At 36.6% G+C, this 21,862-nt stretch overlaps 1 protein-coding gene across 2 annotated transcripts in view; it reads right to left on the bottom strand.

The window, feature by feature from the left end:
- Positions 1-1,157: 1,157 nt before the first annotated feature.
- Positions 1,158-21,862, bottom strand: part of USP47 (ubiquitin specific peptidase 47) — a 99,883-nt gene continuing 79,178 nt past the window's right edge. For both annotated transcript variants that reach the window (XM_080688537.1, XM_080688536.1), the window contains 11 exons: positions 18,934-19,049; positions 16,095-16,214; positions 13,539-14,316; positions 11,810-11,985; positions 11,397-11,477; positions 9,957-10,072; positions 9,479-9,597; positions 7,270-7,400; positions 5,473-5,520; positions 5,257-5,387; positions 1,158-4,445 (listed from right to left, as the gene is read on the bottom strand). In XM_080688537.1, coding sequence (XP_080544663.1) covers positions 4,271-4,445; positions 5,257-5,387; positions 5,473-5,520; positions 7,270-7,400; positions 9,479-9,597; positions 9,957-10,072; positions 11,397-11,477; positions 11,810-11,985; positions 13,539-14,316; positions 16,095-16,214; positions 18,934-19,049 — 1,991 coding nt within the window. In that variant the 3' untranslated portion in view covers positions 1,158-4,270. The remainder of the gene's footprint in view (positions 4,446-5,256; positions 5,388-5,472; positions 5,521-7,269; positions 7,401-9,478; positions 9,598-9,956; positions 10,073-11,396; positions 11,478-11,809; positions 11,986-13,538; positions 14,317-16,094; positions 16,215-18,933; positions 19,050-21,862) is intronic.

Here is a 21,862-nt window from a genome sequence, read left to right as displayed (position 1 = left end):
CCGAGAGAGGGGTATGGAAGATGGAATAAGGGTGAAAGGCTCAGTGGGGACCAGGGCAGCATGGGACAAATGGTACACATTTCACAGGAAGGCCTCGTGCCAGCAGGAGGTTGGCAAGAGTCAAGTTTCATAAACTCCAGTGCTGTTTGGAATTGAGTCCTCGTCTGGTAGGACTTGCTGGGCACCTGTTCGCAGTGAATGAATAGACAGGACGAAAGGCGACAGGAACCTCACCATGACCAACAGGAGGCTGCAGTGTGAGGGGATGTCTTTACCCTCCTCCCTCCCCTCTTCCAGTCAGAGCTGGTGCAGGAAGAGTGGGTGGGGAGAGCGGAGCACTGCCCCCCCACTTCCTCTCCAAGCCGGGCACCCCAAGGAGGGGCACTGTGCTTGGTGGTGGGGAAGCTTTAAATCGAATGACTAGCAAGATCAGATTGTTTTAAAAATGCCAAGTGACTTAAGTTACAGGACTGCACTGAGAGCTGGATGACAGCGACTCCAGTGGGAAACTGCATTTGATAGAGCACACAGGGCTGGCAGTTACCACTGCATATTTGTATCTCAAGTTGATACTCCGTAATTAAATGGGTTCCTTAAGCATTATCAAAGAGGCGGAAAACTAAGAGATCTGGACAGGGGAAGGGGCAGGCTGGGAGCAGGGAAAGCACATGAGTATCGTCCCCACCTCTCAGGCCAGGCCACAGGGCCCACTAGGAGTTCCCTGGGGAGGGGGTCACTTCTCAGCCATGACCAGTCGGAAGGCCAGCTTCTCTTGCAGACAGGAGAGCAGAGCATTCTGCCCATGTTGTTTGCCCTCCTTACTTGCCCCTGACTGCTGCATTTTTTTCTAAACGCTCACACTTGCTTTAATACACTCTGGGTTTTGTCCAGTATTCTTGAGTGTTTCTCAAAGCCAAGTTTTAAAAATGAACACTGTATCTAACCACATGACTACAGCACCCCGCTTCCCCAGGTGAACGACACTGAAGGGACACGATTTCATGTACTCTTAAGTCTAGGTGGTTACAAGGTTTATTTGGACAACAAACTCCTTTATAAATCTGATTTAAACAAAAAAACCCTAGAAAACTATACATACACACTATTTTGCGTTTAAGAATTTATGGCCTTCTGATGGCTATTGACTCAAGTATTGATTTGTTTTTCAAAAAGTTTTATTTAGCAAACAAAAAACTTGCTAATTCAGATTCTCCTCTACTCCATGTACTCTAGACTACAATTTGCAAGTCATAAGCACAAAGAGCTGGGTAGGGTCTCGATGCAGAACAAAGGGCAAAATTCAGAGGGAGAACTTCAGTAGCCAAATGAACCAGAATAAAAGACTTTATTGCATTCCATACATTCACAGGTCACTTCCAGATTTAGTGCACTCATTTAACTCAGGCCACACTGTAAGCCTGTTGCTCTCTCTTTCTCTCTTGGCCTAGAGATGTGTCACAAAGCCATTCCTAACAGTGCAGCCTGGCAACCAATAGCTACTTGACCATTTTCTAGCTGTGGCACAGGTTCATCCTGCTCTCTCAGAATTTTAAAGTACTTTCCATTACAGTACAAAAGAGATCACCAAACATTCTACTGTAGAATTCTATTGTAGATCCTCCTTCACTCACCATTTTTATCCCGTCTTTTCCCTTCCATAGTTTCTGAAGTGGACTTTTAACTAGCGAACTTCTGTACAGAGCAGCTAACCACAGCATGGTCTTGAAAGCGTAGCTTTTCCTCCTCGCCTTTAACACCTGCCTCAGAAATGTCCGTGCCTGGTTCTCACAGGGCGTCCTGGCTGACACAAGCCCATCTGCCGCACAGTAAAAGCGCTTTGAAACCGCGGTGTGGCCTGTGGAAGCAGGATCACAGTTTACTGCCTGCGGCCTGTCTCAGCCTCAAGAGACTCAGCCGGCGAACCAGGCTCCGGGCCTGCCCACCGTGGGCAGTTGGTCCACAGTTAATGCTCTGCCTCTTGGCCTCAGAGGTGCTCACTTGATCTTTTGAATCTGAGGAGGCGGGGGAGGTGGTGGTGGTGTGACACACATTTATCTCCCTTACACAAATTACTGTTTCTATCACAAGTTCATTTTGAAAAGTTTACCATCCCCTTTACTGAAATTACTAAGTGCAACATTGTGTTTTCACTCTATTGGGTACTGAAAAACAAAAGAGCTTAAACTTTTTCTTTTCTATAATGAAATTTTCTTTACTCTTGGTATTTGTGATATGCCTGCAACTAAAAGTAGCAAACACAAATCAAAAATCAGGGCAGAAGGCACAGAATGAGAAGAATTTTACCATTTACTCTTATAGGAACACTAAACAAAACCAAATCAAACAAGATCACAGCTAGTTTTGTTTACAAATCAGCCTCCTCTGCCCCAGTCAGTCCCTGAAATCAGAAACCCCGTTTATTAACCCCACGTCCCAAGTAAGCAGGCCTGTATGGACCAAAGAAAGTCAGTGATCCTGAGAGACAACTCACCACCACGTTCCCAGTTTTCCTCTGAGACAACTGCCAATTCCAATAATGCAAACTCGAACACTACTTCAAAGTGATCAGAATGCTATATAGTTTACATGGAATAAAAATTAGCCAGAAAAATACCTTAGAAAAGATTTTTATCCTTATGAATGCCAAGAGACTTTTAAGCTATATTAAGTCATTATATTGAAACTGCAGAGCCAACATCTGCTAATATTGTTTTCTAATTATTATTTCTTAAAAGGAAAAAGGTAAAAATCTGATTTTGTAATATTGACAGGATCCTCCAAAGTTAAATATTAACATCTTTTCATCTCTTATGAGAACTTTACTGTAAACATACGTTATCATAGAAATGAAATAATTATTCAGTAACATTACAAAATGTTATATTTAAAGAAAACAAATCAATTCTTAACCCAGATTCTTCATCCATAAAAGCTGAATGACTAAAATAACACAACAGAATGAACAAATGTTTTATTGGCATGTTCATTGTTGTAAACAGCATCTGGCATGAAAAAGTTTTACCAAAACCTTTTTATTGATTTTTATAAATTAGATGGCATTTTCAAAATGTATGTATAATTGTGTTCATTGAATAGTTGTATTTAGCAAAGCAAAAACTTGCCGATTCTAATCGACTCTGCAATGAAATCATGTTGACTGCATCAGCCTGTGCTATGACCTGACTTACTAGCAAGTTTATTCAACACGATGTTAAGACATTTCCCCAAAGTTAAGCTACGTGTAACTACAAATCAACTCCAAAAATTAAAGTGGGATTTACAAAGGTTCTGGAAGATTCAAACTTGAAGTATATTTTCAAAAGCAATGTACAAAAAGAAATAAAACTGAAGCTGAACAGAAAAACCTCATTAACAAGGGCAAATACAACCGTATGGGACCCAGCACTGAGGAACCTCACCGAGGAATACATTTACAGACTGCTATACTTCTCAATGTACACAAATGTACATCATGAATGACATGTGAAAAGAACAACCACGGGAAATAGGTGAACTGCAAGTAGGATAACTCAATAGGATCAATTATATTTACATGCTGAATGAACGAGTGAAATGTATTGTCTACATCCATAACTTAAGTACAGTTATAATTACAATATTCAGCAATTTGAGCTGCCATCTGCTGGGAGCAGTCTAAGGGAAATGTTTTGATGTTCCAGAATAATGTTCTTTATACTTCGCAAAAAATGAAACAAGAAAACACAAATTCACAATTCTTTACTGGGTACGGCTGGTTCTAAGAATTTCCTTCTTCAGCTCCTGTTTTTGCTGCTTTCCAAGAGTCAACACACGATGCATTTACTTACGAATTGTCAATGAGGTAATGTGTGTATCAGTGAAATAAACAGAAAATTCATTCATTCATGGCCTTTGCACAGCTTTTATTATTAAGCTATGAGCATCCTGTTTGAGGCTAGTTTTACTAGCGGCTATGTGCACATTTGTCCGCAAAAAAAGACATTTACTCATTCCCCTTTCCCTTTTCTAGTAGCAGGTTTTGTTTTTTGTTTTTATTTTTTTGCACATCCCTTTTCACTTTACAGTACATTTGACTATAGTGCACAACATGATTCCAAGTCAAAACAGTGGCCCATTGGGCACTGAGCTTCTGATTGGTGAAGGGCAGTCCAATCAGTGCTGGTGTCACGGGGTTACCCCTAACCATGTCCGGCCATAATGGCACTACACAGTAGCAGTGAACCGTCTAATTAAAACCAAATCCCCCAGGGAAAATGCTACACTAGCAGAGTCAGTCTTGAGTCAGATCTTTATTTGGTGCTCCATCCAGATATATTTTTAATGCTTTCTCTTTCCGAGGTGAGTATGTTACTCGATGTCCCGTCTTCTGGAGTCGACTGCTTTCTTTTTTCATCAGTTCATTTCTTTGCTCATCTGTCAACTCCATTAATTCTTCTGTTTTATCCCTACATTTAAAATATTAATGATGCATTAGGCCAATATAGCTACCTGCCTCTGTTAAATTATGCTTGAATACTATAATGCTCCTTAGTGAGAAAGTAAAATCTGATGTCACCAATGAAATTAATCTCATATACTAAGATGTTGTAAATTTCTAATGTGTTTATTAGTATAGCACTCACTTCTAAAACTGGCACAATTTCCATGTTATTAGTATAACAGCTATCATTTCTGAACATCTATTTAATAACAAGCACTGTGCCAGTTTTCAAAAATGTAATAATAGTTCTAATTCTCATAAAATCTGTCACCACTTTACAGATGAGGAGTTAGGTAAATAACAAAGCTAAATTTAAACCTGTATCTGCCAAGCTCCAATGACTCCTTTGTCCTCTATGTCTGTGTTATCCAACATATCAGCCAGTAGCCACGTATACCTACTGATTGCTTGTAGATGTGCCTGATCAAAATTAAAATGTGCTGGAAGTATAGCATATACACAGTATTTCTAAGACTTACTACAAGAAAACTGCAAAATATCTCACAAATGACTTTTTTATATTAATTACATGTTGTAATCATAATATTTTGGACATATAGGGTTAAAAATATTTTATTAAAATTAATTTTACCTGTTTCTTTTTATTTTTTTAAATATGGCGACTAGAAAAATTTCAAAATGAAATGTGTGGCTCTCATTATATTTCTATTAGTCAGAGATGCTCTAACAATAGTAAAGGTATTTATGGAAAACGACATTTATGCAAAACAAAAATGTTATATCATTAGAAATAACAAAAACATTGTGCATGTTACCTATAAAATATGACTGCACCATCATCACAGATATAAAGAGGCCAGACATTCAGGGTAGAAACTTTAGGATTCCAATCCAAATCCTGATGAATATCAAGGACAGAAATATCGCAGGGAAAGGTTCCTCTACCCTAAGGAGAATGAAGGAATAAACCAGGCCATTAACCATGTTTAATGCCTACTAGTTACCCAATGCAAACATTCTCAGGGCTTTACCTTGGCAAATTCAATATCGTCCAAAGGAATTCCACTGATTTCACAAAGCTATAAAAGAAAACATCATATGAGTTCATTTAAAATATAAATTTACTTTAAAAAGTTATTTTCCTTTCATCCAACCAACATAGAAATAACTGGATTTTTTTTAAAAAAAGTAATATACATTTGATATAAAAAATTAGAAAAAAAGGAGAAAGTGAAATTATTTCATCTATCTGCTCTGCAAATGCCATGTCCCAGAAATATCAATTTAGTATATTCCTTCTAGACCTTTTCCTATGCATATATAAACTATATGCAAAAATTTCTAATACATAAAATTTTATTTATAAAACATCTCTATATAATACATTTATTTTATATGAATAATTATTCTATTATAAGAATAGGATATGGAGTAACTGTATTCTCTTTAATAGTTGAACTATTTTATTGCCAACTGATGTGGACATTGAGCCTGTTTTAAATTTTTCCCAGTTACACTGCTATACTATACACTTCCATGAATATCCTGACATATTTCTGCAAATATTTCTTTGAACTGAATTCTTAGATGTGGAATTGCACATGTGGAATTGCACATGCCCAACTGAACCATGAAAAAAATTATATCAATTTAACCACTTACAAAAGGTGTATGATATTTCCTGTTAACCTTAATGACTTTAGGTTTTTACTGACTTTCTAAATTTTCATCAATTATAGGAAGTGAAAATTCTGTTGTTTTAACTTGTATTTCTTCAACAAATTGCCTAATCATGTACTTTGCCTATTTTAAAATTAGATTATTCATCTTTTTCTTATTAATGTAGTGGGCTCCTTATAAATTATGGACATAATGTTTCATATATTATGTTTCAAATATTTTTTTTCCTTTCTTATTTTTTAACTTTATCAGTTGTTTAAAAATTTTTTTTGGCTGTGCAGAAGATTTAACTTTTATATATCTTTTTTTTTTAGCCTTTTGTATTATGCTTACAAATATCTTTCCTTCTCCAGGATTATAAAAATATTTTCATCTAGTATATTTATCACTTTAACTTTTTAGTATAAATTTAATACATTTATGATTTATTTTTGTGTTTAGTGTAAAGTATCAAAATAATTTTTTTCCCAAAATGCCAGTTGTCCTAGTATTGCTTCTAAATATTTCACTCTTTTCCCAGAGATCCTTAGAACTCTCACCTTTAAAATAAAAAATTCAGCCTGGCGGCATGACCCTGGTTGAGCATCAACCTGTGAACTGAGTTCAATTCTCAGTCAGGGTACATGCCTGGGTTGCAGGCTTGATCCCCAGTGTGGGGCGTACAGGAGGCAGCCAATCAATGATTCTCTTTCATCATTGATGTTTCTCTCTCTTTCTCTCCCTCTCTGAAATCAATAAAATATATATATAAAAAATAAATAAAACATTCAAAAGAGAACTTCATCTAGATTCTCTTATTTAATTTTACCTCCCTCTCTTTTTCTTTTCTTTTTTTTTTTTTTTTAATACATACAGCAATTTACTCTGGTAACTTCTAACTAATCCTAACTACTTAGGACAAAGTTGATCGAAATAACAGAAAGTGAGGGTCCACTTCTGAATGGCCAGAAGCCAATGTCATTTTTCAAGGCATCAGGAGCCTTAAGAAACAACTAGAATGTGTAATTCAAGGTGTCATAAAATGTGACAGAAAAAGAAAAAAAGGTTGCTGCGTCAGTATCTGGCAGTCACTTCCTAGGATACCTCTTAGGCAATACAGAGAAAAATACAAAATGTATACTAGCTCATTTTGTTAAAAATGAACTTACCTTCTCTCGCAACTCATCAACACTACTGCTTTCCAACACAACCTCCTGGAAGGGATCCAACTTCATCTCAGAGGGCCTCCACCGTCTTGACAAAACTGCAAGCTGTGACATGGATTTCATCTTCTCCACTCCTATGAACATGCAAGATTAGGCTAGCAGAGTATTTTCTCTAGAGTTTCTAATTTGACTTTTCCTATGCCTGACTAAACAAAAGGATTTACTTCAAGTGTTACTCTGACAAAGTGAGCATACAAGAAACCAATTATCCCCAGGAGTGTTTGAGAGTGAAATATTTACTCTCCCCTCCAGTCTCAGAAGATGATTCCTAACTCTTCTGCAAGCTCTGCTTCCACTAGTATTCCTAATTCCATTCTCTCCTGACTCCTGCTGAGCACTGCTCTACCAATTACTCTCTTCTCTGGATCTCCGATCTTTGCTTCTCTATTGGCTACTATCCACAATCTAAAATTGTAATCACACTGTCTTCACTCTACCTCCTTTATTTACTCAGGCTGTCATTAATTCTTCTCTTTAAAATTTATATCCCAAAATTCACCGTTTCTTCAAAACCCAGCTCAATTGTTACCTTTCTCTCTGGTATATATAAGAACAAATTGTACTGATTTGGTCCTTAGTACCTATCATTTTGGAATTACAGGTTTCGATTCTGGTCCACCCACAGACTATGTACATCTAGAAGGCAATCACTAGTTGCTTATTCATTTTTGTAGCACTAAGGATTAGCAATGCCTGGCAAATTACAGGTCAATAAATGCTTCTTAGATTTAATTCTACAACTTACTTCTTACTCAACTATTTGATGCTAAAATATATATTGGAATGATACTGATGCAGGCACTCGCCTTTCAATAACATTATCTGGCTAACCCATCTCTGCTAACACATAATCAATCCTTCCTAGGAAGGATGACTTCTGTGTTCTTCATGATCTCTTCCTGGCCTACCCAGACACAGTAATTATTCTCTAAGGCCCCAGACACTCAGAGAAGAAATTACATCCTGAAGCACTTCCTTACACACAACTGCATACAGTACCCTGATTTTTCCTGGTCTCTCCATAACTTGTCATTTAATCAAAATTTCAACCATTAAAATTTAAATCAAATTAGACCTGAAATAGGCAAAGTGTTAGTATTACTGAGCCTTCTGAAAACTATCACAATTATATATAGAAACATTCAGAACTTATATTTTAATTTCTATGGGAAAAAAAGGAAAATAAAAATCTTTCTAAGTGACAGCAAAGTCACAAAAGAATATATATAGAAAACCCATTGCTTCCCTTGATATCATCTCCTAAAAGCCAACTTTCCTCCCACTACTTCCTCTGAAAAATAATAGTTTAAATATGCCAATGTTGCTAACACCAGGAGGTATGACAAACACAAGTACCTCCTCTAGGTCACTGTTATGGGTTGAATTGGCTCCCCCTCCCAAATACTTACTGAAGTCTTAACACCCCAGTACCTCACAATGTGACCTTATTTGGAAATAGGGTCATTACCGAGGTAATCAAGTTAAAATCAGATCACTAGTGTAGGCCTTAAAGTGACTAGTGTCCTTATGTACAGGGAAATTTTGATAGGGATAAATAAGCTCACAGGGAGAACATTTGAAGATGAAGGCAGAGATTAGGATGGTACATTTACAAGACAGGGAGCACCAAAGACTGCCAGCAAATCACCATAAGCTAGGATAGAAGCATGGAACAAATTCTCCCTACAGCCCTCAGAAGGAACCAACGCTACTGACACCTTGATCTCGGACTTCCAGCCTCCAAAACTAAGAGGCAGTACATTTCTGTTGTTTAAACCTCCCACTTTGTGGTACTTTATTATGAAAGCCTAGGAAACTAGTCATTGTTCTCTAAATCTCTGATAAATTATCAACAGCACATCTTCAAAACAAAATAAGCCATAACAAAAAAAGAAACTAAGTAACAAACATGGCTAAGAAAATATTTTAAAAATTTTCTGTAAAATGTACTAAAAATACAACCTTGAAATTGCAACTTCCCTGTAAGAAGGAATATTTTAAAAAATCAGAGCACAAAGGGAACATTTAAAAGGCAAATGGGAGCTAGAGAAAAGATAGAAGAAACTCATTATTTGACTAAAAGAACTATAGGCTTCTATTAATTATAGAGCATTTCCAAGTGATTTCCCCCCCACAAAAATATTGGTAATACCATCTAGAACTTCAAGGAAAACCTCCCAGTTGCTGGAAATATTAATATCTTCTTCATATATATGGTAATCCAAAAAGACAGTGCCAGGATTCTTCCATGTTTTCTTCCTTAGACGAAACCTACAAATGTGATAAGCCATTTTAAAGTACTATAATTTGAAATTTTTAATTTTGAAAAATGACATAAATCTGACATCAAGGAATAATTAATTATGCTTAAGTCAAATGGTTATTCATTAAAATTTGGGGAAAATAAAATAAAATGCTCCTAATACTTCAGCTTTAGTAGTATTCTACAGAGGAAATTTAAATACAACTCTAGCACTTTTGCTTAGTTCTATTAAACTAATTTGCAGTGCTAAAATTCTGAATACTATAGGGATTTTTAATTCTTCTAATTTTAGAAAATCACACCAATCCATATAATTTGACACACGTTCTTTCTTCAAGTCACTGATGACACTATAATTTTACTTTACCTGTCAATACTGAGCTCTAAACCACATTGCTCCCTGAGTTGAGGAATTAATTCCTCTTTTGATTGCCGTACAGTCATTCCTTTAGCAAACACAGCATCTAGCAGAAACTTGCATGGCTAGAAACATAAATAATTAGAGCTTGAGTTATACATTAAAATAAGATTAACAAGACATTTTATTTGCACTTTATACTGTGACAATTATGGGCCTCAGTTTAGGTGTCTAAAGTATCTTCCTAGGTTCAAATCTTGGCTCCACTAGTTAGTAACTTAGTTATCTTGAGTAAATTTACTTAATATTTCTGTGCCTCAGAGTTCTCATCTATAAAACTGGGGACAGTATCTTCCTCACTAAGTCACTGTAAAGATTAAAATAACAAATTGATATTTCCCTTCTTGTATTAAAGTGATAATAATTTTGAATGTAAAAGGAATCACTTTATGGACTAAAATAAGGGGAATGCATACTAATTTTCCAAGTAACATTCATTAAATGTCTCAAGAGACACAGTATCTACAAAACCCAAACTTGGAAGAAACATATAAGTCAAAATGATTGTAATGGATCACATATAAGAGATATGATTGGTGCCCAATAAAATGTTTGTTGAATGAATAAAGTTATTTCATGAAAAATGTATCCCCTTATATGTTTTTCACATTTGTCTAGGTCCCCAATAAGATATAAACATCATGAAAATAGGGTCTTTGCCTTATTTTTCTGGCTTATGTATTATAGGAACTAAAATATGTTATTGATTACTCCCTAAAAATATAGCCTGGTTAGAACCTTAATTTACTATTTGTAAGTTGTATGACTTTGTGCAAGTTACTCAACTTCTCTGCCTCAGTTTCTTCATCTATAAAATGGGAATAACAAATAGTAATTACAGACTTAAAAGAGTTAATATAATACTTAAAAGCCCTTAGAGCACATAGTAAACACTAGATAAATGCTTGTTAAATACTAAAATGATGCTCTGAACACAAAAAGAACCTATAAACTCTACAGGTCAAGTGCTATCCACTTGTAGCATTCATTATACAATCATTCCCAGTAAACAAAATACCCTTTGAAAAGCAGGAAATTTTTGCCTCACTCCAATGATCGCAGCAACACTTTAGAGCAGGGGCACAACAAAAAATGACCTGAGAGCAACATTCATCTCCTGCCTGCTTTTATAAATAAAATTTTAGTGGGGCAGAGCCACTTGCATTGGTTTTACATATAGTCTATGTCTGCTTTCGTGCTACAATGGCAGAATTGAGTAGCTACGACAGAGGCAGTATGGCCTGCACAACTAAAAGACTTCCTAGAAAAAGTCTGCCCGCTTCTGCTTTAGAGAGATAAAAAGAAATGACTAGTAATAAAATTTCTGCATTGTATGTTTTTAATAACTAATAAAAGTGATCTTATCTTGCTCTTAAGTTTATTACTTACCTCTTGTTCATTGACCAGGAGCTGGTACACTTTAACTCTGTATTCTCCTTTTTTAAGTGCTCTCCCCAGTCTAATTGTAATCTATAAATTAAAAACATGTTTTAGATGTACTTTCTCAGCAGAACAAACAACCCATTCTCACCCACTGTTTAGCTTGTTTTCCAAAATTCTCTAGATAATGGGCTCTAGGAACAGATATATCTTTTACCTCTGATTCCCCAGCACCTAGAACAGTAACTGACACAGTTAACATTTAACATTTAGATGAATAAAAAAGCACCCAACAACAAATAACCACTAAACATCAAATTATCCATTTAGGGTGTCTAGTTCATCTTACTTGAATGTAGTACAAGATGTTTTCATTTCTATCATTTAAAAGACTCTAATTATTGAAAATTATTTTAATCAACCTTATTGTCATCTGAAAATGATGAAAGTGTCTCATTCAGTCGAACGCTCTCAAACTCTTGATTGCTGGCATATACTCGAAAGACCTTGAAGTGAGAGGACAAAACTCCAACAAAGGGTTCTAAATGTTGTTTGAAAGCAGCCAGAGTAATTCTTTTATCAACATGCACCATCAACCCTAAGCACACAAAAAACAAAACATAAACAAAACTGTAAAAGTAACCTGTTAGGGTTACAAATAAAACAGATCATATACTTTTTATTGTACTGTAAGCAGGAAAAAGCACCCTTTTCAATTATTTGACTTTTAGCTAATATAAAACATTAGATGGATAAAATACATGGACACTGAATATATGATAAGTTAATCTGACAGCTTTAAATGTTCTGATATGTTTAAGTACTTATTTATTTATTTTAGCTGTTGAATTAAAAACAAACGTCCAGGAATTCTTTCCAAATACATATATTTCTAGTTCTATACAGCAAAGTGTGGGCTCTGGCTGGGTTCCAACCCTATCTCTTCTGCTTCCTTGACATGGAGCAAGCTGTCAGCCTCCATACCTCCATTTCTTCATTTGAAAAGAAGACAATAGTAGATAATAATAGTACCTACCTCATAGTTTTACAGTGAATTCAATGAGGTAGTATAGTTATCATGCTTTGAACACAGTGCCAGAAATATAGTAACTGCCTCTCCCATGCTTCCCCACAATTTCTAACCTCTGCCTAAAAGAGAAACTAGTTTTAATTGCTCCAATGCTCTTGCAGGGTTGAAAATGGTAAAAAAGCACAGTAGCTACTAGCTAATTTTTTTTACTATGATGTGAGGAAAGTAAGGAGCAGTGGTAGTAGTTATGAGGTGGTAGAAGACATACTAGGCTTACAATCAGAAAACCCAAGTTTGATCCCAGTAGTGTGACCTACTAGCTCTGTGACTTAAGGCAAACTATTTAACCTATTCAAGCCAGTTTCTTCAACAGTGAAAAGCATTTACATCAATTTTACACAGCTAATGAGAACTAAATGAGATAATGTAGGTCAATGAGCCTTACGAGAGAAAAAAAACTCCATAGAAATTTAAAGCATTATAATAGAGTTTCTCTGTCTCCATTTGGGCCCACCAATTCACATTTTTTCACTTGAGTTTCTGCAAGTTGTATGTGTAAATGTCACATGTTTCCAGTGTTATTTGGACCTTATTAGTTAAAAAAACCAAAGCACCTTTCCTTTTCTCTGACTTTTTCAATTAGTTATGTACTTTTTAGGTGGTGTCAGAGGGGAGTTGTTTGCATTGGGGGATGGAGGAAAGAGAAGAGATAAAAAATTTTCTGGGCATTGAGTACATTGAGTATGGCATTTTCTAAAGTGTCCTTTTTATTTTTTTGTATATTATTTACTTTTTAAACTATTTCATAATACTTTATTTAGTATTTTTATCATAATTATTTCCCTTTTAAAATATTCTTTTTAAAAAATAACATCTCATCAGAGTTCTGACATCATTACTGTCAAAGGTCTATTGTGTTTCACAGGTCTAAGAATGCTGATCATTGTTCACTATAACTCCATCAAAAGTGAAAACTAAGGTGCTAGGGAACAGTCTTATAATCCAGGAAGATACAGGTGGTCTTAGAACAAAGTACCTAACTCTTAGCTTATTTTTTAAACTAAAAGTTTAAATAAACTGAGTATAAATTTAAAGGAGCTTTTTCCTTTTTAAGTACATACATTTATGTCCTTCCCCAGAACCTTCATCTGCAGCATACGGTTCCGCTTTGAAATACATGTACTGTATTTCTCCCCTACTCTTGCCGCTTTCGTCATATTCACTATCAGTTCCAGAGTCTTCTTCTGCTGTATCCCATGTCTCTTTTTTTCCTTCATTTGCTTTAGTTCTTCTACTACTCGTGATGCTATGAGTGTCAAGTCCATTAGCCAAAGGGATTTGAGCATTATCTGCATTGCACAAAGTGTCACTGCTATGACTAGAGCTAAGAATATCACTGTCCACTGAACTTGTACTCCGGTCATTATTCACATCTGAGTCTGATCGTTCTTCCGACTGAAAATTTTCAGGATCAGATGTCTGAAGATGCTGTTCGAGTTCTCTATTATCCACCGATGTAGAAGAGTCTCTCTCATTGAGAGGTGATTCAATGTTTTCAAAGTCACTCGTCTCAGTACTTTTGCTGCTGTCCCCATTATCTCCATCTTGCTGCTGCTGCAGTGACAAGCTTTTGAGTTTCTCAGTGCTTTCTTCTAGAATAGCTTCCACAGACTTTAGGTTCCCCACAGGTCCTTTGACTCTTTCACAATCATCATCCACATTACCAGAATCACCCCCCGCTTTCTGGTATGCTGTCCTTTTGGAATAAGATCCTGGGGATTGCTCAGGTAGCAAAACAAATAATCTGATTGTATTTGCATGCCGATCCAGGAGTTTCCACAAATGAGAGTCGGTAAAGGCCATCTGGTAATCCAAAGTTTCAGAACTTTCAACAAACACCTAAGTCAAAAGGGTTATAACTGCATCATTAGTTATATTGCATCATTAATTTTAGTGACATTCTCATTCATCATATCACGTCAGTATCAGACAGTGCATAATAAGTGATACATTTTGGGATGATAATGCTTCTAAAAGACATATGCATGGTTTTTGGAGATTATACAAAATAAATATTGTTCATATGTATTTATAATTAGCCATAAAACTGTGCTAAGATAAGAGAGATGGACACACACATGCAGATATCTTATTTATTGGGTTGTCCATTTTCAGGAAACTTCTGTATCCATATCTTGCTCTTTAGGAAATCAAAGCTTAGCATGAATGTAGATAGAGGAACATGTATAAAGATATCTTGGGGATGCAAGACCAAAATCCAGATCATAGAAAAAAAATCTAATCGACAAATGACTTGATTCTATAGCAAATTAATTGCAAGGAAACTATAAAAAAATACACAGGGGAATCTTTAGATTAAAATAGACTTGAGAGATATATTATGGACTTTATTTGGATCCTGTTTTGAACAGACAAATCCTACTGAAAAAAATTGCTATAAGATAATCAGGGAAATTTGGATACTTATTATATATATACATTGGTTGATATTAAGACATTTCTGTTAATTTTTTAGGTGTAATAATGTAATTATAGTTATGTTTTTAAAAAGAGTTCTCATCTTTTAAAGATATATGTTTGGATTACTTAGATGAAATGATATGATGCTAGGGATATTTTTTAAATAATCTGGAAGTAGGTGGTTGAAGGTAGATGAAATGATAATTGATAATTATAGAAGCTAGTTGATGAGTACATGAGGTTCATTACACTATTCTCTCTACTTTTATGTATGCTGAAAATTTTCCATAGTAAAGTTTAGAAAATGAAATGTACATATATAAATTGGCAATTATGAATAGCGTTTTGAGTTTTGCATAAAAATATAAATATTATTCAATAAATGTTACATATCGGGATTAACAGTTAACCATTTAAAGAAAAAAAGATAGTTAGATCTCTCCCACTCCTTACCCTAAACCAATATTAAGGTGGATTAGAACTTTTAATGTTACACACAAATACACCACACAAAAGTATTAAAATAAAATACAGGTAAATAAAAATTACAATTGGATTAATCAATAATACTAAATATGGCTAAATGAGATAAAAAAATCAAGAAAAATGAGACTGAAAAAGGTGATAAATAAAAATGACAAACAAGGAAACTTCTGAATACAATTTATCCAGCAAAAACCAATGGCGTTAGAAATACATAGGAAAAATGATTAAATAATGAAATGCGTAGTAACATCAAGAGATGAAACAAAAGCATCAACATGAACTTTCTCATTTTTAATAGAGATAAATGAGTAGGCAAAGAGTGAAGCCAATATGATAATTTTCTTTATATTAGGCATGCCTCTGACTTTCACAATGAAGTATGTACTACTTTATGGGAGAAGCTCAAGAATGAATAAAATTCAGAGGACATAATCATTGTGGACAAAAATAGTCATGAAGGCTTCATCAAAGAGGCAGGGCTAATCTGGGGCTTGAAAAAATGTAGGGAGAAGAGAAAGAACACTCCAGGTGGGGGAAGTTCATGATCAAGGCAAAAAGGAGAACCAGCAAGACTAATTCAGAGGACAGAAAAGAAGCCAGATCTGACCTGACTACAAAGGATATCACTAGAGGTTGAGCTTGTAATATTAAAACTTAATTTCATTTGCTATTACCAGCATAGAAAATAATAATGAAAAAATAAGAGATACCTTGTTACTTCTAAAAAAACCTTCGGCCTTCAGGGTTTTACTAGGCACAGTGAGAAGACGCAAATCATTGTAGCAGCGTTCCAGCACTATTCTCATTGTTTCAGCAGGTAAATGGATAGCCTATAATGAAAGTAATTTAATAAAAAAAATACTCTTTCTGTTTGACTTAGAAATATGAAAAAACAAGACAATGCTGAGTTCTTAAAAACAGCAAAAAGAAAATTAAGAGAAAAATAATCTTGGTAGATATTTAACATGTTTTAAAAGAATCTATGGAAAATTACTAGTCTCATCCATTAATTAGTGTATAAATTAGAACAAAGGATACCTTATAAATGCAGGCTCTGAAGCTATTTTAAAGGTTAATGATTTTTCACTAAAAATTCTATTCCTCTCAAACTAATCAAGTAAATAAAGAAAATTGATTCAAAAGAAATGAAATAACTGACTCTTTGAGAGCTGATGTCAAATCAACACCTTTGTTGTTCAACTTATTTTTTTAAATAATTTTTTATTGATTTCAGAGAGGAAGGAAGAGGGAGAGAGAGAGAAACATCAATGATGAGAGAGTATCATTGATCGGCTGCCTCCTGCATGCCCCCTACTGGGGATCGAGCCTGCAACCCGGGCATGTGCCCTTGACTGGAATCAAACCTGGGACCCTTCAGTCCGCAGGCCAAAGCTCTATCCACTGAGCCAAACCAGCTAGGGCTTGTTCAACTTCTTGACTTTTGATGGGTTCTTCCGTATTCTGTGAATAGTTAATAGTTTTACTAAATCAATTTTTTTCTGTGTAAAATGAGATTAAATTAGTAGGTAAAATTTAAAGTTATTTTAGAATTCCATATCCTTAATTTTTGATGTTATTTTATGAATTTCACATAAAATGAACAGATCAAAATAATTTACATTTTAAAAAATATAACTGGTTTCAATACAATGAATGATAACAATTCTTAGGCAGTCTAGTTTAAACACTGTGTTTCTTGGCACAATGTTTTGTGACTGCTTTATCCTCTACAAACATATTTTTCCCCAGCAAATTATTAGCTTCTTAAGGAAAGGGAATGTTGCATGTTTCTTTTGTATTCTACTTCAGTGCTTATACTTTAGATTAAACTGAAATACAGAGCAATTACAGTAATGTAGTCTTTTATGAGCAATTTAATCATTAAATATGGCTTTACAATATGACTGGTTTTCTTTAATTGTTACTCTGACAAAATGTTAGAAGTCATTGTTTTTTAACATAATAAAAATCCAGCTATTATATATGACTTTACAATTTTTTTTCACAAAGCACTTGTTTGTTTTATTAACATTTACAACAACCTGTTAAAAGAAACCCTAGGTGAAATAAAAGACAAGATTAATATAATATGAATGACTGAAAACTGAACTCAACTTCTTCACTTGTGACTGCTATACAATTTCCACTACACCAAGGGATCTTTACTTGGGGTTTAGAAACCCTGCAAAATTTTGCCTGTGTTTGTGTGCTTAGTGGTCTATAGAGTACAGAGGCCTTGAAAGGATAATAAGTATTTCTCTGCAATGAACTAGTATCTTTTTGTGTGTCCAAGGAAATGTGAATGTTTTCATCATGTTTTCAAACTCAGAAATTCTGAATGAGCTTATGTTCTTTATCATTAACTCATATAATGTGGCCAATATTTATCATCACCTTCCCCGACCTTATTCTTTTATTTCTATTAATATAATACTACCTTTGTGATTACCCAAGTTTGAAACTCCTCAGGCCATCTGTGCTCCCGCCTTAGTCCAACATTTACTAATCACAAATCCTACTTCTATTTATATAATTATTACAATCTATACCTTTTCAAATTTCTAGTCAGATGCCATCACCTGAATTATTTTAACAAATGCCTCATCTACATTCCTGACACCTCTCTCAAGCTATCTGGAATACTAGTCTAGTGTGGGCAGACTTAACATTCTATAGTAGAGTTCATCACAACAATGTTATACTTAGAAAAAAAAAACAAAAAACCTACTTTCTATTGCCTACATCAGATAGATCCCAAACTTTATGTTTACTATTTAAAAACCCTCCATGAGCTCTATCTGGTTTGGCTCAGTGGATAGAGCTTCGGCCTGCGGACTGAAGGGTCTCAGGTTCAATTCCAGCAAAGGCACATGCCCAGGTTGCGGGCTTGATCCCCAGTAGGGGACATGCAGGAGGCAGCCAATCAATGATTCTCTCTCATCATTGATGTTTCTATCTATCTCTCCCTTCTCTCTTCCTCTCTAAAATCAATAAAGATATATTTAAAAAATAAAAATCCTGCCCTGGCTGGGTTTGCTCAGTGGATAGAGCGTCGGTCTGCACACTCAAGGGTCCCAGGTTTGATTCTGGTCAGGGGCATGTACCTTGGTTGCAGGCACATACCCAGTGGGGAGTGTGTGGGAGGCAGCTGATTAATGTTTCTCTCTCATCGATGTTTCTAGCTCTCTATCCCTCTCCCTCTCTGTAAAAAATCAATAAAATATATTAAAAAAATAAAATAAAAATAAAAATCCTGCATGAAATAACTGAACTTACATTTCTAGGCATGTTTTTTTACAATGATCCATCCAAACACACAAGTCAATGTTTTACATACTTGCCTCACATTTTCTTACCTCGATACTTTGGTCAATCTGTTTTTTTCTATTTGAAGTGTCCCTCTGTCCTAACTATTGTTGTCTCTTAGCTATAAATACTGGCTCCCTAAAGTAAATACTGATTCCTATATCTTACTCATAACTATATCACAAAGGGCTCTGTACAGAGCAGGCACTCAAAAATAGTCACTAACACAATTTTAAAACTTACCTTTGAAATAAGTTGTTTGAACTCTGTAACTGTTTGATTTAAGTAAGCACGAACAGTGATAGGTGCAGCTACAGATTCTGCCTTTAGATCAACAACATGAACTTTCACCATCACTTCTGTCACATTTGGAAAAAATAAAACATAACTGGAGGTTATTTTTAAAAATGTATTTCACATGAATAATGAATTTTTAATATGTTTCTAATAGATGGTAAAGATAACATTTGTTCTAGTTATCAAAATGGTAGATGTATAATATGTTATATATGTATAACACATGGTAAAACTTCTTTCACAATTTGTCACTTTACAAGCAAACATATAAAAAGATATGGAAAAGAGCCTAATAAAAGTTCTAGATGTCTTTTAAAAAAATGACAAAAGTAAAAATGTGGTTTTTAAAAACACATGCTTTGTTTCCTTATAAAACAGAACACTGTCAAATTTATTAAGTATATTAAAGTATATATCCAAAGTTCCAAAATACAGACCCAAACCACAACACTAAATAAATATAAATAACTAGAAAATGAAAAACAAATAGTAAAGGGGACGCAGCAGCCCTACTTGCTTTTGAACAACCTTCGTTAAATCATTCAAGACCTTGTTTATAATCAAATAGTATTTTCTATATCCTATGAAAAAGTCCTACAGAAATTCTTCATATTATAATTTAATCCCATCTTCTCTGCTTCTGTTTTCAGGAGACCACATATAACTAAACTTTTAATCATCAGAAAAATAAATGAACTTCAAACAGTACATTTAAGATAGTTATTCTCTAGCTTAAGTGATTTAATCTCTTATATGTAGTTTATGTCAATCCTCAATTTTTTTCCCGTATGTTGCTAATCTAAATCTGATAAAATATTCTGAAGTCTTGATTATTAATGAACTAGAGGCCCAGTGCACGAATTCATGCACGGGTGGGGTTCCTCGGCCTGGGTGGTGATCGGGGCCAATCAGGGCCATGGGAGGTTGGCTGGGGGGAGGGGTCACAGGAGGTTGGCCTACTGGGGGAAGGGGCCGCTGGAGGTTGGCTATGGGAGTGCACTGAACAACAGGGGCAGCTCCTGTTTGAGTGTCTGCCCCTGGTGGTCAGTGCGCATCATAGCAACTGATTGTTCGGTCGCTTAGGCTTTTATATCCCATACTAGTGCCTGGTGCACGAAATTCGAGCATGGGGGTGGGGGTTGTCCCTCAGTCCAGCCTGCACCCTCTCCAATCTGGGACCCCTCAGGGGATGTCCAACTGCTGGTTTAGGCCCGATCCTTGTGGGATCAGGCCTAAACCGGCAGTCGGATATCCCTCTCACAAGCCGGGACCACTGGCTCCTAACAGCTTGCCTGCCTGCCTGATCACCACTAACCACTCTGCCTGCTGGCCTGCTCACCCCCAACTGCCACCCCTGCCGGCCTGATCACCCCCAACTGACCCCCACTGCTGGCCTGCTCGCCCCCAACTGTCTCCCCCACTGGCCTGCTCGCCCCCAACTGGGCCCCCTGCTGGCCTGCTCGCCCCCAACTGCCCCCCCCCCCCGCCAGACTGATCACCCCCAACTGCCCTCCGCTCCTGGCCTGATCGTCCCTAACTGCCTCTGCCTCAGCCCCGCCACCATGGCTTTGTCCAGAAGGACGTCAGGAAGGTCTCCCGGTCTAATTAGCATATTACCCTTTTATTAGTATAGATAATAAAGAGGTAATATGCAAATTGACCATCACACCCTCACACACAAGATGGCCGTCACAAGATGGCTGGCAGGGGAGGGCAGTTGTGGGTGATCAGGCCAGCAGGGGAGGGCAGTTAGGGGAGACCAGGCCAGCAGGGGAGGGCAGTTGGGGGCGACCAGGCCAGCAGGGGAGGGCAGTTCGGGGCAACTGGGCCAGCAGGAGAGGGCAGTTGGGGGCGACTGGGCTGGCAGGGGAGGGCAGTTGGGGACGATTGGGCCAGCAAAGGAGGGCAGTGGGGGCGATTGGGGCAGCAGGGGAGAGCAGTTGGGGCAATCGGGCCGGCAGGGGAGCAGTTAGGAGTCGATCAGGCTGGCAGAGGAGTGGTTAGGGGTGATCAGGCTGGCAGGCAGAAGTGGTTAGGGGCGATCAGGCAGGCGACGGTTAAGAGCCAGCAGTCCCAGATTGTGAGAGGGATGTCTGACTGCCGGTTTAGGCCCAATTGCATAGGGATCGGGCCTAAACTGGCAGTTGGACATCCCCTGGGGGGTCCCAGATTGGAGAGGGTGCAGACTGGGCTGAGGGACATCCCTCCCTCCTGCCCCAGTGCACAAATTTTGTACACTGGGCCTCTAGTATATAGATAAAGGCAATTAGCTAGCCTGGCCAGTGTGGCTCAGAGGTTGAGCATCGACCCTAGAACCAAGAGGTCACAAATTCGATTCCCAGTCAGGGCACATGCCTGGGTTATGAGCTTGATCCCCATTGGGGGGCCATGCAAGAGGCAACTGATCAATGATGTTCCTCTCTCATAGATGTTTCTATCTCTCCATCCTACTCTCTCTAAAATCAATAAAAACTTATTTTTTAAAAAGGTGATTAGATGTAAGTTTTATAATTCACACTCACATTTAGAGTTCTTTTTTAAAAAGTGGTTTTACTGCTGACGCCTGTTATTCCTTGATAATAATTTTTGCTATCTAGCTCAAAAATAAATAGCAAGAAAATGCTCCAAAGGACTCTTTACAGATTGGGCAGAGTCTGACTGAAGGAGCCCTTGAAAGAATACTGCATGTATTTTACTTTGGAAAGAGGAGTCTTCATTAAAATAAAGGGAGGTGTATAGGATACACAGAGGAACAGAATTTGAAAGGGTAGAAGTAGTTTTGTAAATTCAACTTTTAGGAATAAAAGTAGAGAACATAAACCTGATTTCTGATTAACAACCAACCCAAGGGAATTAGGGTTAAGACAACAACAAT

The sequence above is a fragment of the Plecotus auritus genome (genome assembly GCF_963455305.1).
Source record: "Plecotus auritus genome assembly, chromosome: 9".
Classification (NCBI taxonomy): domain Eukaryota; kingdom Metazoa; phylum Chordata; class Mammalia; order Chiroptera; family Vespertilionidae; genus Plecotus; species Plecotus auritus.
Note: the sequence above shows the minus strand (reverse complement) of the source record. Positions and strands in the feature narration are given on the sequence as shown.